General features: G+C 45.4%; 1 protein-coding gene across 7 annotated transcripts in view; it reads left to right on the forward strand.

The window, feature by feature from the left end:
- COL26A1 (collagen type XXVI alpha 1 chain) overlaps positions 1 to 15,833 on the forward strand; it is a 195,351-nt gene that overhangs the window by 36,671 nt on the left and 142,847 nt on the right. For 6 of the 7 annotated variants that reach the window (XM_040613961.1, XM_040613971.1, XM_040613990.1 and 3 more), the window contains 2 exons: positions 4,103 to 4,225; positions 15,324 to 15,427. In XM_040613961.1, coding sequence (XP_040469895.1) covers positions 15,355 to 15,427 — 73 coding nt within the window. In that variant the 5' untranslated portion in view covers positions 4,103 to 4,225; positions 15,324 to 15,354. The remainder of the gene's footprint in view (positions 1 to 4,102; positions 4,226 to 15,323; positions 15,428 to 15,833) is intronic. The other variant, XM_040613934.1, reaches the window with a different exon arrangement.

Below are 15,833 nucleotides of genomic sequence, written 5' to 3' on the forward strand. Positions count from 1 at the left end.
AAAGTCCTAAACCTTTCTTGCTAGCATCTGTATATAATATAAAGGGTCATTTATAATCTCTGTAAGCCATGATGGGACCTTTCGTCACATTGTCTGAAGCCTGCTTGCGTTCTGGAGACTGTTCTTGCTGACTTTTGGCTTGCAAAGAGAAATCACAGGGTTGTTCTGTCTGCTTTCTTTCATAGTCACTGTGCTGTTATATCTACAGTGAGTTCCAAGCTATATATCCTAATGCATCTTATGATCGACTGTGTTCCTGTCTGTCTCACCTGCTTCTATGCCACAGTAAAAAAACCCCAAACAACTGAAAGTTATGTTATTTATGGGAAGCCAAAAGTGGGATGTTTTGCAAATGGGTATGTACCTTTTGCTCCTGGGTAGGTACCTTTGTAACCAAACTCTTCCTTCTGATCAGTTAGGAGAGAAGTTAGAGAAATCTGTGTACGGTTACTGCACTCTCAGTGCGCCTGTTGAGGGAAGTGGAAGGTTGTCCCTAGACTTGAGCAAAGGATCTGTTATTTTGCCATGGCCTATCGGTCCTGTTCAGGCTGGCAAACTCAGGTGTTGAATTTAGGCAAGGAAAGCAATGAATGGAGAGCCTCGAGGAAGCTCCTTAATTCCTGTAATGATTGCCTCCTTTTTTAACAGGTCCCTGAGCAGGTCATCTGAAGAAATGAACCTGGGAAAGTGTTGGGTTTCTGTCCTGTGTACTGTCGTGTGGGAGCAGTTTTTACGTCTGACAGCTGCCTGAGGCGCTGTCACTAGATTGTAAGGAGGTCTGTCCAGCACGTCTCAGTTCTGTGAAGGGCTTTTCGAAGGCAGAAATGATAACTTGACTGCCGAATTCCTTTGACTTGCAAGGGGATATGCATACCCGAACAGTTCATTCCAAGGACCACGTAGCGTAAATGTCTGAGAGACCTACTCATACAACAGCAGTTTTGGATTCGTTGGTAAGAAAATCTGTGTGCATGCCAGCAGCACCCACTGAATGAAAGGCCTGCCAGCTTTTGGAGGCAGCTTAAAATAATCAACTTTTCTTGCAATTTTTGACATAGGCAGCCTGCATAGTGCCACCTGTTTAGCTCCAGGTCCACAAATGTAGTGCTAGACAGCCAAGCTGCTTGGAAATAAGCCTTGAAGGAGCAAGATGACATTAAATCTGGGTCTATGCAAGGGAAAGCTAAAGAGAGTAACAGCTAGTTTCCAATTTCTCCTTAGGAGTTGCAATTTGGAGCTGCCATTATATATTAACCAGAGCAGTTAGGCTGCCAGGGTCTGCCTGCAATGCCTGCCTTTCACTGCTGCATTGTTCTGGGGTGTGCAGTGGTGTTTCAGCTTTGTTCACATTCCCACATCTTTTGCCTTCAGGAATATGAAGCTCTCTAGTTCCAGCATCAGATATGGAGGGTTCTGGTTAGAGTGCAGTTGATTTTATTTTTTTTGTTCTTAATTTGACACAGAAGTGCTTTGGGTGTACCCAAGAAGGTCAGACAGGTTGTCTCAGGAGACCCAGTATTTGAGCAAAATAATTGGCATAGGATAATCCAGCTCTGCACCATGGAAACAGTACTACTCCTTCCCAGATGATTCTGTGATGGGAGAGGGCCAGAGGGACACACATACAAGCTACGTAACAGTTCAGGCATAAAAAATATTTGATTTATTTGGATTTCATTGACAGGCCAGAAAAATGGTCTTAATGTGAGGGGAGGCACTCAAGTCCTTGATAATTATGCTCTGTTTTAAAATGTTCAGTAACTTTATTCTGAATTTGTCAGTATTCATGTCCTTTCGTGCTCTGTTACATGTTGCTAGTGTGCATATTACTGTTTTGTTCTTCTCTTGTGCTGGGACCAATTCCTTTCTCCTTGTATGTTAATGAACAGTTTTGGTTTTCATAATTCTAGGACATGTGCTTCTGCCGTTACCCTGTCAGGTTCTGTCTACGTGCAGTTTGTTTTGCTTGACATGAAATGCTTTTGCCCTGAGGCTTGTGCAGAAGCGCTGTCCTTCTGATGGCTGTAAGCGCTGTGCTAAAAAACGTGCTCAAGGTAAATCATGCAGAGCTGTGGTTTCCCCAAGCCCTCTTATACTCACTCTTTCTTCTGGCTGCTTTTCCTTCCATGCTCAACTGGCTGTTCCCATGGCACGAGGATATCTTATCCAGACGTACCCATCTGAACAAACACCATGCTAAAGCTTGGTGAGATGAAATAGCCAATTGCACCATGTGTACATGTGAAATGGAAGAGAGACGTTTACTCTGAATTATCACGCTACCAGTCTTTAGCTTCTGTCTTTGTTCTGGGTTTGCTCCCTAAACTTTGTGCAGAAGTTGTTGAGCCTACTAAAGGATCTGCTGTCATCAGGTAGTCTGGAGTTTAATCTCCCCCCACATACACACACTTTTTTTTTGGTGCCCTTTGATTTTATGATGTAGATGTTAGTACAGACATTGGGTGCTAGGCTGTCTGATCCCTATAGATACATACCACAGATCTTCAATAAATCTTAGAAGTGGTTCTCTAAGACCTGCCTGTCAGCATGGGGTCACCCGAGATGTGACTGTACTCCACGCTTCCTCATGAGGAATTGCAAGTGGCTTTACAGTGAGCAGGAGCAGTGTCTGTGGGGAAAGCTGTGTGGCTCTGCCTTGGTGCTGCTGACGAGCCTGATGGTGCTGGGCAGAAAGCCACCTTCTCTCTGGGTGCCCCAGTTCACCCAGCTGCTGTAGCTGTAGGTTCAGCAAGCAGCCTGCTGGCCCCGGCTTGCCTGTTGTGGTCTGCAGCGCTCAGTTCAGCTGCCTGCCTGCATACCTCTATTCGTGGCAATGAGAGTTATCCAGAGGGCAGGGAGCCTTCTGTGGAGATAGGAGGGGAATCCAAAAAGGAAACAAAACTCAATAAGTGCTGTAAGTGGCAAATTCTGGAAAACTAACCTGCTGTGGGGAAGGTGGGTTAGAGAAGGAGGAGGGGATGTGCAGGTGCTTGTTTCTATGGTGCAAACAGTTTGATTTTTTGGTATGCAAGGTTGGGAAGCTGCTGTGACACTTGGAGAAAAACAGATCAACTGTACTGAGGGCTTTTGCTTTAAGATGCATGAGGAGCCAGGACTCTTCTGCGCGTGCAGGGAATGCTTACACAAGCACCTTGTGTGTTTTCAAGCACAAGCTGGTGTCTTTACTTCCCATTAATGACCTCCGTTCTGATCCCCAGTCAGTCAGAAAGTGGCTCTTAAACTTTTTTACATTGGGATGTAAAAGCAAAAATGTAAACCTGTATTCCTGTATTCAGCAAATATTAACGATGCTTGCAAGGGGGGGGGGGGGGGGGGGGGGGGGAGTATTCCCCCCTAGCATGACACAGGAACCTAACAATGTTTTTCAGAGAAGGTGGAAGAGGGTCTATGGGTCCCTATTCCCAGGACTGACACTGTCCTGCCTTCTCATACACCTTATGGTGAGAAGGTGTCTCTTTTGTTTTCTTGTGAGACAGCATAAGACACTAGTCTCTCCTTCCCCTGCATTTTTTCTTGCCCATTTTTAGACCGTAATCTCACCAGGACGGCAGTATGGCTTGTTTGGCACCTAGCTTGTTTAAGCCCTGCTGACAATGAGCTCCACCACACCAAAAAGCAGAATTTTCCAACTCAGATGTTGTTCAGAATAGTAAGAGGTTGGGGAATGATACCATAATGAGCAGGATGAAATTAAGACCAGTACAATGGGAACTGACTATCAGGAGATTTGGAACACTTTTTTTTTTTTTTTCCTCTCTCTCTCTTTTTTTTTTTCCTGAAGTCCTATTGTTTATGATAACAGAACTGAATTATGTACTATAAAACTCTAGCCTCTGAGGACTAAGCAGGAGGCGTTACTGGATCTCTTGTGGTTCAGGTTGGCAGAAGCTGGGAATCTTTCTGCAGCTATTGGGAGGAGAGGATAGAGTAAGAAATGAAGACTGCAAGTTAGGCTAGCTATGGCTGGCAGAAGAAACAACCCCACCCCCAGATACTTAGTCTGTTTTTACTGCAGTCTGATGTACGTTGGTTCAGCTTGCTGTCATCTTACTGGGGCTAACAGTGTCCTTTCTCTCCACAGGCATTGGTGTCACTATACGGTTACACGGACAGTCTCCTGCCAAGTGCAGAATGGGTCAGAAACGGTGATCCAGCGAGTTTATCAGAGCTGCCGGTGGCCAGGACCTTGTGCCAACTTAGTGAGGTAAAAATCTTCCTGTCTTATGTTGCCCAAATATTGCTGCACTTCTCATTAAATTGGTTAGCTTTTAAATACTGCGTAGAGGGTTGAGATCAATGCGTCAGGTGTGATACCCTGCTTTCACAGCAGTGTAGCTAAAGAATGCCACTGTTGTTAGCTGCAGAGTAATTGCATGTGAAGGTCGGTGTAGTATTAGGGACAAGCCTAAACAGTGAAACAGTTTAGCTTAGATTGTAATACCAGTTAGTACCTCTCCACACAGGAGGCTGCTGCCAGTCGGGCATGAAGCTAATTAAATGTGAAGTCCAATATGGAGTGCAGTGTGACTGAGCAGGGTTAGCAGGATGCTGGACCTATGTGCTGGACATATGCAAGCACTGTGTGGCTTGTTGGTATTGAGTCCTCATACTTGGTCTTTGAGGGTAATGTTGATCACATACACTGAAAACTTTGGTCAAATTCCTTGCAGCTGGTGGTGGACAAAGGTAATGTACCCTGTACCTTTCAGAGTGGAATTTCCTTACAGCACCTCTTACTCCTGCACCTCAGTATCCTTTAGAGACATGCAAGAAAATACCATTCCCCTCTCCCCAGATGAGAAACAAAGCTTAGAGACAGCAGCTTGTCAAAAACTTGCCCTGAGCCTGCTTTGCCTTTCAATCATTTACAGTCTTGGGACCCACCTACATTTGAGGAAAAAAACCAAACCTTGTGAAATAGCTATCCCCAGCGGCCACCTTTCAGTATGCAAAGTGTCTTTGTATTGTTGAGCTTTGCCTTCTCTGAAAGACATTCTCGAGCGGAATAGTGTTACCCACCCATCTGGGAGTTAGTGCAAAATACCCATTGTGCTCTAAATTTACACCTAGCTTCTATAACAATTTCCCATGTAGACAAGCCCATAATTTGGCTCATAAGGCTTAGTCATTTTATTGGTATTGTTACCAGTTCATCCACAGGGCACTAGCTGCAGGGTCCTTTCATAGTTCATAACCTAGCCAGAATGTCATTGAACTACCCACTTGAATACCCAGAGATCCACCTTCCCAATCTATTCTTGTGACTCTTCATCTGGAATTTGCATTTTTCCATGTGGCGGTTACCACAGTTGGTTCTCCAGTTTCTACTTGGCCAGTGGTCATTTCAAGTTTTTTCACTTGTAATATATCTGCTTTGGTGTCTCTTTGGTCTTGTTTTATGCAAGGTTGTGGTTGAAACACTTAATATTTTACACTGTCATGGCCAAACTTCTGTTGAAGCTTTTTAATTTCCCAGACTTTTTATGCATATAATTGTCATTAGAAACTTGCAAGCTTTCACCTTGTCTCCTAAACTTGCCAAGAATCTTGCTTATTTTTCCTTGTTAATGTAGCCATAGTTTCATAAGTACTAAACAATTCATCATGTTACTAGTAAAAATCCTTTTTGTGGGCTCCTGCAGTTACTCATACACATTGATTCTTACATTGTTAACCTAGAGGCTTTAGCAGTAATGTGTGCTGTTGTGACATTGTTATTCATGGAACGTTTTCAGTTTCAAATGTAGTTTGGTTCATTTGCCTGATGAGTCCAATTGTTTGGAGACAATGCAGAATGGCAGCACACTTCTCAATTTTTCTTTATATGTGAAAGTATCATGGAAAGAAGCTGGGGTTATTAATATTTAAGATCTCGGCTGGTGAAAGCTCAGCTCATGGAAGCTGTGTTTCTGGAAGGCTATCACCATGAAGAAACCTACCAGAAGAGACAGTAGGACACTAATGCTCTGCTCCCTCTGCAACTGGGATGAAATGCAAGCAAAGCAAATGGCACCCTTCCAAGGAAATGACTATACCGTCTGTCCTCAGATCCTGTGTTGTGTGACATTCTTGCATGAAGTAGAGAAAGACCGAGGACCTCTTTTTCCCAAGGACCTCCAGAAAGCTGCTGACAAACGCAGGAGCCCACCCAGTTATCAACAAAGGTAAAGCAGGAGTGGCACATGCTGGTTCATGATAATTTCCTGTACTGCCACTGTACAAAAGGGAGAGCCCCAAGAACAAGTAGCAATGAAGTCGAAGCCACTGAGGTCCTGAGAGCTGAGTGGGTCGCTCAATAAGTTATCCCCATCCGAGACATCTTTTACAAGTGGTTGCTTGGTTTTCGCACTGCATCTGAATTCTAACAACAGAATGAAAAACAGCCATTGAAAATTATGGATCTTGTGACATGTAACTACAGTGAGCAACCTTTGGTAACCCTGAGTCACGTTGCATGGTTGAGATCTTATTTCCTGGGTCCATGTGGCCAGCCTATCAATGTTATATTGCCGGCATCTAGGGATGTGCGAGTAACTGACTATCTCTTGTCTCAGAGTCAAGCTGAGTTTTTAAAATTTACTACTTTGTAAAATGACATTTTTGCCCCCTCTTTCACCAAAATGATTATTTTCTTTTTAGGAAATGTCACTCTGTCTCCTAATTCAGGTGAATCCCATCTCCCATTTTCAGATGAAAACTCCCAAGGATAGCAATGAGAAAGACAGTCCCTAAAGTCACAGGGAAGTTGAGTCCCTCTTCTATTCAGCACTTATTTCACTAGCGCAGTTCTTTGCGAGTTATACTTGCTTTCCTTATGTTTCTGCTAAGAAATTGGCTTTGAAGGAGCTTGTAAGCTTATACCAACTACCATGTTGCACAACTTCCTTCTACAGATCTCTGAAAATTCCTACAGAAGATGAACAGAGCAGGAAACTCAACTCAGGTGCAATACTTTTTTTTTCTCTGTGCCACCTCGCCTTCCCCAATGTAGTGGTTTGAGAGTGAATCTGTACCTACTTTTTCAAGACAAAACTGAAAAATCTCGACCCAAACCCTGACAGCTGGCTTAGCATGTTTGAAAGCTTTGGATGACACTGCTATTTGCTTAGGAAGCTGTCCTGGTTTTTCTCAGGACTCTCTGTCTTCTTGTGATGAACACGAGTCTGTGGTGCCAGATGAAGGCAGCTGCTCTGTGGTTAGGGTAAATGTTACCTCTTGTGTTTCAAACTAATATTTCTCGAAGAAAGAATCATGGATGTGGCATGGCAGAATGTGAGCCCATGGGATTGCCGCTTTCCCGCAATGGCTCTCATTAACAGTAAAAGACACTTCTACCCATGTTTTGTCTAATCCTGTTACAGCAGAATTAAAGTCCAGAAATGCTGCAGGCCCTGATACCTTGCAAGGTCAAGGGATTCACCCCTCAGGGATATCCTAAATAAGGATGTCTTCAGTAGATACCTTCGACAGGGAAAAGCAAGTGTGAGTAGTATCAAGTCTGATAGTGTCCTGTTGTGACACTTCACAAAACACAGGAGAGGACTTGCGCTAGCTTCATGGAAGGGGAAGAAAAGAATCCCTTGTGTCACTAAATGCCTTCTCTAGGTCACCAGTTGTTAAGTGTCGTCCTGTAATACGAAGGAGCTTCTCTATTTTGTCTGTGGTCCTAAATGATTGTCTGCTTGACTGTATCTGCTCCACAGGACAAGTCCAGCAAGAAAGCTTCCCAGGGCCAATGCTTCATTCCCATCAAAGAATGTTGTTTCTTTTTCCTCCTTACCTTCTCTGTGCCAGCATATCTGTCTTTTTGGGTTTTCTGGAAGTCTAGCTTCTGGCGATGTCAGGTTTATTCCAGGTCTGGTAGTGGCTATGCTCTCTGTATCCCTGTGGTTGTTCAGGTGATGTAAATATATTTGCTTTCTTTTTGCAAAAAAGACAAACTTCTGGCTTTCTCCTGTTCTTCTCTAGTGAGATTTCTGGTGCCCGAGTTTGAAGAGGGGACACAGCCAGATTTGTATGGTGTTGTGCTTGACTGTAATGCAAAATGTCAGTAAGCCGTTGGCATTATTTTGACTTTATAGTATTTTTCCCAGCTGCAACTTGAAACAAACTGTTTTCATGTCCTTGTTTACAGGGAGTCAACCATATCTGGGAGAGCTTTTGTTCTGCCAGCACCCGTTATCGGGCTGCTCACTAGCAAAAGGGACGCTAGCCAAAAAAAAAGGCATCTCTCAACCTCGTGGTGACAGCTGAGAGGGGCTCTCTGTTAGAGAGACTCTGCTTGTAAGCAGACATCAGTGTGGCCAGACAAGGGTTTAATCCATTTCCTGTCTCCCATTCATTCATGTTATTTTTCTTTCCCTTATTGCACAAACTGCAGCTCAGGGTCAAGCCTTTGACAGAGGAGTATCTGTGAGATCCCCAGACTAGCAGCTTCAGTTGTGTGATGTCCTTGCTGTCTGTTCACTTGCTCTTGCGAAGCTGGCAGCTGTACTTCTTTTGCAGGAATGTCGTCATCTTGGCTGGGATGGGATGAACTGCTCAGTTCTTGCCCTCCACCCCAGACTTTATTTAGCTTGGGTGCCGAGTTGCTTTGGAGCAGTCTTGGCTAGAGGCTTTCCCTCAGCAGATCTATTCTTGAACTCTCTCCATTTGTGTAGTGAAGGCTTCAGCTTCTGCGCACCATAGAATATGCCTTTGCTTTGTCACGCTACGAAGTGAACGGGCAACTTTCCAGCGGTCTGGCTGAAGCTCCTAGTGTACATATAAAAATCGCGTGCCATTTATCTGTCTGAAGGAAGGGATAAAGCCTCTGGCTTGGTGTTTCAATGGCAACCTCATCTCAGGGTCTCTGCTGCCTGCATGGTTGCACCCAGCTGCCAGTAAACCCAGGCATCTGAATAGGAAGCCTTCTCCTGGGCAATTGTTTTGCTGCAGCAGCTGCAGGCTAATGCACAGTCCTGTCGTGCTTGGGACACTATGCTTCTCGAGGCTCACTGAGAAGGGTGATCTCCTAGGTCAGGCAAGGATTTGAGACCTGCATTCAGTTGCTGGAGCTTTGTGACTTCCTGTGCCTTTGGTCAAGTGATGCCACCTCACCTGTAAGATGAGAACAGTACTTCTTTTGTCTTACTGTGGTTTAGGACTTTGAGACTAGGACTGCTTGTTATCCCCTCACTGGCCAAAATCAGCCTTATTTTGATTAGAGTAGTTGTGTATGACTGTAGTGCTCAGTAGAACAGTATTTCAGGACGTAAATGAATGTTACAGCCTTCAGAAAACAAACATTTTCTGCTTCAGACTTCTGTTGCTATGAAAATCCCTGTCATCTCTGGAAGCATGCTGGTTCAGATTGCGGCAGGATATTCTGATTCCTCTTCTACTTGTTTCATCCTAGAAAAGTTAATGTTCCCAGCAAGGATGTGTGAGGGTTTTTTTTTATCCTGTGAATTTTTGCTGTACTTGGTGGTCACAGAGCTGTTTCACTCTAGCATTTGAGCATCCTGCCTCTGCTGCACTTCCTGGCTTCAGAGAATCTGAAGATTCCCCTGGAAACCCATAGCTGGTTTGTGCAGGTCTGGGCTTACCTGGGCTCTGTACTTCAGCAAGAGCTATTGAAACCCCAAACTTGAAGTTACTAATCTGTCAGCTTCAAACATTATTCAAAGGTGGGAGAGATGGAAGGGGAGAGCATTTTTGCGACACAGCGAATCTGGGCTGTCGTGCCCCTTCCAACTGCAAGTCATTGCATGGGGTTTGTTTTCCTTTCAGCATTCCGGCTGGTTTAGCTTATCACAAATACTGTGTGCTTTCAATGACATTTTTAATGTAAGCAGACTACACATCTTGCATGGATCATTTTTGCCATTTGGTGATTTTGAATGTTGGGTTTTCTTCATTGTTTTCATTTAAACTGAACACATTTCTTCTCCCGGAGGGATTTTACAAGCTAGTTTGCAGAGTAACAAAGAAGGAATTTTGCAGGCTCATCCATTTTGGTCTTCTCTGCTTTTGAAGGCTATTGCTACAGGGTCAGTAGGAGAAGTTTGGGATCTGTCACCCAAGAGGTTGGCCTGTAGCTGATTTTACTCCTCAGTTTCAGAAGTAGTAACACCACAGGGAAATCCTTCTCTCTCTCTTTCTTTCCAGTCAATTGAATAATAAATCCCAGAGCTTATTCCAGTGCATTAGGATTGCTATTTGAAGTCCAGTTACACACAAACTCTTATGTGCTTAACTCCCTTATTTCTCTCCAAGATACACAGTCATGTGCTTGCAAAAAGATGCCTGCTCTCCCATACACACACAGAGTATAAATAGAGGATGAAGAGTGCTCCTGCGAACAGGATAGATAGAGGCTCTGGGTGTATAAGAGATTTGAGCTGTAGCACAGAAGTGTGTTCTGAGGTTTGAGAACAGGTGTAGATGGCTGTGTGCTGCTAGCTGGGCACAGGTGGAGGGCCATCTGCTTTTTAGAGTGTGCACAGGCTCACGTGTCCTCAGGCTGCTAATTGAAGGCTTTTTGATCTTGTCCAGACATGCTGTCTGGCCGCTCTGCCTCCTTGCTGGTAGGGAAGCGCAGTGCTGCTCCTGCAATAGCACTGAGATCTAACTGTTACAAAGACAGGAGCTGATGATTACTCTGGTGGCATAGAAACATGTGTCTGTGTCCTTTGTCTGTTTCTTGGGACTGAGAGACTAGTGCTTTGCTCTGTACAACTTGGGGTGGGAGGTGTCCAAGTTTCTGTTTTCTGGGTTTTAGACTTTTGGTAAGTTGTGCAAAGCAGACATGCTCAGAGTTGGGAGTCCTCTTCCTCCCCTTTGGCAAAGGCAGGAGATACATACAGTGGCCTCCAACACTCCTGCAGCTGCAGGTTTTGGTTTTTTGTCCAGTGTCTGCAGGAGCATATTTGAAACTCCTCTGGCTACGTTCTTCCCTGGGGAGCTACTGCTTCTGTGCTAGGGAAGTTGGAGGAGGTGAGGCTGCAGGGGGAAAAAAAAAAAGGGGGCGGGGGGGGGGGAAGACCGCAGGTTTGATTCAGAGTGATGCTCTCAGCCAGCCTTGTGAGTATAAACATGATGGTAAAGCTATGCCTTGTCCCCACATCAGCTGTGGCACTGGTTTGAGGTGAAGTTCTCTGTGGAATACTGACAAGATAAGGTACCTGGTGTAACCAGTGCCTGGTAAGCTTTGAGAGGATAGTTACAATGGCCTGCCTGGAGTGGGGATGGTGGCTGTTGGGAACCAAATATGTTCTTGATAGCTTTTCTGAGAAACAGACTCTCTGGGTACAGCCATAGGATATTCTTTTCTATCTTAATACTTGTCCAGCTCTTTCCAACCTCCTTTCTTTCCAAGGCAACCAAGTGCTTCAAGATTAGGTTGCTTAACCTGATGTATTAGAAATCTGTTTTCAGAACATTCTAAGCTTCTATGGGGAAGCTTAGAATGTCTGTAAATCAGAGCATGGGTACCAAAAGTTAGAGGAACTACCATAAACTTTTTGGTATTATTTTAATGCAATGGTAGCACTTGTTATAACAAAAATGGATTATCCCTGTTGAAAAGACAATATGCTGCTTATATTTACAGGGCTGGACTCACTGGGTTGACAGATGGCTTCATTGCCATGAGAACAGTAGGTAAAAGAAAGCTTGGATTCCTTGGTTTCTGGATTCTGTGCCAGTCAAAAATACAGTTTCATTCCTCTTCTTATCCTGAAACCCAGCAGTAAGTGATGTTGAAACTTTCAATCTGGAACTTGAATAAAAATGAACAGAAGCCTCCAAAGGTCACTGAGGTCTCCTCGGGCACAAACTGCAACGGCCGAGTGAATCACACTAACAAAACAGTCTCTTGTGATGTGGAAATGAGTTTCACGCCTTCCCTCTCAATGTGGGCTTCATGTACAAATAGCTTTGTTTCTAAGTGTCAAAGGGCAGGGCCATGAAGGGGGAAGGTACTTCCTGTGTGTGACAGGCTGTCCTGCTTGGGTCATGGCAGAGATCACGCCTTTCTCTTTGACCTGATTTTTGAGGCTGTGATCCAAGAATGTGACACTCTTTCCCTTTCTTGTGTCATGACTGGCTTTTGTGTTCAGTGACACTTCCTTGGGAGCAAGGAGAATACATCCTTGTGTGCTGAGGCGTGAGACTCGGTGGCTGCCATCTCCTCAGTGTGTCCTGACCTCTCCAGCATTTCCAGCTTCATACCCCTAAATCAGTTAATCAGTCACCTCGCGCTCCCTCCCCACTTCCTGGGCAGCCACTTAGACATGAGCAAGAGACTCTCCTTTTCCCAAATGGTGATTGCGTGCGGATCAGCTTGGCTGACACTGTTCAGGCAGTCTCCAAGGGCAGCTGGGTGTTTGATCTGATCTAGGAACAGCAGTGGCTGCTAGCTGAGTTTTCTGGGTTCTTCCCTCAGCATTGCCTCACTCTCTGGGATCTTGCTGTGAGCTTCAGCAAGCATGATGCCCATCTCTTGCAGCAGAGTGGCAGGTCTGGTAGTGCTTGGAAGCCTTTTGCTGAAGGGGACTGTGTATGCTGAGCACATCCTTTGGCTGCCTGGGGAGTGAAGAGGTGTAGGCGGTGGCTCACCCTAACCTCTTACTGTGATTTTGCAGGTTTTAATGCCAGTCTTTGTGGCTTGGGTGACATCCAAGGGAAAGGCTTCCCTAGACTGCTACCAATCCCTTCTTCTGCCTGTTGTGTTTTCCACATAGTTTCATTCCACGGCTTCTGATCTTTAGCAGGTATCTTCTCTTTATCTCCTTTTTCCCATGTTTTTTCCTTTCCCTCACTTGCAATGCTTCAAGTATCAGAGGGTGGTGATGCTTTTCTAAAGGAGTTGTCTTTGCTCCCCTTCTGGGCTAGCAGTCAGAAGTCTGCAGGATGTGATGTGATGATACATGTAACAACAGACCTTGGTGCTGTGTCACATGACTAGGGAAAAATGATGCTAGAAGAACAGACCAACTTTAGAGCAAGCTGGAGCTAGCAAGCTGGGACCACTTTGCATGCCTGACTGCACAATGCTGAACAGAGCTGTGAATGTCAGGACTCTTCCAGGAAATTCAGGGTGGGTGGTAGGCTGTGACAGCTGAGCTCCACGTTTGTCATGCCCCGAGAAGTCCTTGCTCGTTTGAGGATTAAACTATAGCTACTTCCCCGACACAGAACTGTTGCCAAGATTCCAGTCTGGCTCAAGCCACTCTCCACACTTCATAATGAAGTTTGAAAGAGCTTTAACATCTTGGTGTTGGCAGAAACATAGTTTTAAAATCACCGTGTGGTTGGAGACTAGCTGGCTCCGGACACTGGTAACAGGGCTGGAGACTTTCATCTCAAGGTCAAATCCAGCTGTGGTGTTAGTGACAAAGTCATGAACTTCTGACTGATGGTTCGAGGCTTACATGTGGAAAGATGTCTAGAGTCCAACGGCAGGACTGGGAGTCAGGAGACTTGTTCCTGAGCTTTGCCAGAGCTCTTCTGATAGACCCTCAGCAAGACACTTAAAAGTCTTCATGCCTTGGGGGTCTCTGTGAAAAAGCACTGATGAAGGTCTACCTACATCGATGTAGTGCCAAGTCCTCAAACTCGCTCATGACTGCAGACTCCTGAATACCATGGATGCAGAAGTGCAAAGAGCTAGGTGGGACAAGCTGGCTCTCTCCAGCCTGTATTAGACAAGTGCCTGGATCACAGTTGTCGGTATTAGCGGTAACTGGCGTGCTTTTTGGCAACTTGGAGAGTGAGGATGTAATGTTCTCGGGAGACAGCATTGCTCTCCCATCGCTGGGCTTTGCTGTTCCAAGTGGAGGCAGCCCCATGCTCAAGGCGAAGCTTGAGCTTGTGCGGTCCTCCTGTCTGGTGGCTATAGAAGTTGGTTTCTGTGTTTGGCAGCTGGCATAAATAATCAGCAACAGCTTGCTGAGAAATTAGTTTCCCCAAGACTCTGTTAACCATGACAGAGCTGCTGCCTTCTTTCCAAGGCATACACGGGCAGAGGCTCCTGGCAAGCCTTTGTCACTGCTCTTCAGAGTAACTGCACCAGTGTCACCACAGTGCCATCCTGGACGTACACCTGTGCCGGCTACCCCTTGGCAGAGGTTTGGGTGAGATTCATGCAGTTTGTAGCTCCATGTTGGCCCTGTGCCCAGCTGAGGCTGGGGCAGCGCTCCGTCTCCTGGCAGCTCCCAGCACTGCGGCAGGAGACTCTTCCCCCAGGAGACCAGGGTGCTCGGGGCCAGTGTTTGCCGAGCCTTGAGAGAGAAGCTTCGAGCTGTAGCCTGCAACACTGTAATCCCAAAGCTTCAGCCTCTCCCTGTGCTTGCCAAATTCCTTTGGCTGTCAAATAAGGGTAGGAATTTTGAGGGGAGCTTGTAGAGTATGACTTCTGTGTTTGCTTTTAGCTTCGCGAATAGCAGCAGAGACTTGTCTGGCTATATACTGAGAAAACTCTGGTTTGCCAGCTTTGAAGGGCTGCTGTTTTAAAAGAAAAGCATTGATGCAACTGTCCATTTTGTGTTGACTTCAGAGTCACTGTTGCCTTGCATAGGTCTGCTTGTGTCTGCAGGTGGATCTCTAGTTTCCAGCAGGGCATAGCAGTACTTGTGCTTTAATTGGGACCCTGGGAGTGCTGTGTGCTGTACACGGAGTTAACGAATGTGTCTTGCACCGAGCCTTGGCTGTGATGAGGAAGAATGTAACCCTGTTTCACATAGGGAAAACTGAGGCACAGGTCAGCAAGCTGGAAAACAGGCTTCTTGCAGATCACTGATGTAGTCTTGTGTCATGATAAGCACATCATCGTGACAAAGATTATATACCCCAGATCTGAGTGGTGAGGGTGGAAGAAGGAAAGACACCAGAGATTTATGCAATTTTTGAGAGTGCAGTGTTTTGGAAGCACTGTTAGTACGGAGTGAGGAAAGGTTAATGCCAGCCTTTGCTCAATGTCAGAGAAATCCACATGGAGGTAGAGTGAGGGAAACAAGAGTCATCATCCCTGCTACTTGCAGTGACTTTGTAGTTATGCGACCTCCACAAAGCATGCTGGTGTTACTTGTGGGAGAGATGTGGAGAAGAGCCAGAAGAGTATGAAGGTTTAAGGAGAAAAATAAGGCTTGTTGAATCAGATCCACACTGTGGTGTAAACCCTTGCTTTTATTTTGCGTGTCTCCTTTTTCTGTGGCTGGGTGCTCTGGGAATACATCCGGGCAGAAAGATGTACTCTGAATTAGTTAACACACCACCCCTGAGTAGTTAAGTGTGTTCTGCTGACTTCTTATTTGTGTTAGTTACAGGACTCTCATCAGGCCCACGTACAAAATGTCCTACCGAACTGTGACCACGCTGGAGTGGAGGTGCTGTCCTGGCTTCACGGGGAGCAACTGTGAAGAGGGTAAGTTATCCAGCAACACATCTGTCCTTCCAGAGCAGCAAAGGGATGTGCAGATGGACTGGCTGGGTTGAGCTGCATTTTGTTTCTTAATTTGCTCTCAAATACAGGAGCAAATCACCAATTCTCTTCACTCCCCATTATTATCTGAATGCTCACACACACGCTCTGAAAGGTGGTTTTGGAAAATAAACCATACTGAATGCTTGCAAAGATTGCAGGGAGGGGGAAAGAAAGTGAGAAATAGGTACTCAGGGATGACCTGTTCATAGATATGCTCATGCTTGGCGTCCCAATTGCACAGTCTTTCAGAAAATGTGCTTTCTCCACATCAGTGTATTATCTTCTCAACCTTCCACTGTCATCACCATTGATTGCTGTAGCTGATGATGAAAGCTGGTCCCTAGAT

The sequence above is a fragment of the Falco naumanni genome, chromosome 1 (assembly GCF_017639655.2).
Source record: "Falco naumanni isolate bFalNau1 chromosome 1, bFalNau1.pat, whole genome shotgun sequence".
In the NCBI taxonomy this organism is placed as follows: Eukaryota; Metazoa; Chordata; class Aves; order Falconiformes; family Falconidae; genus Falco; species Falco naumanni.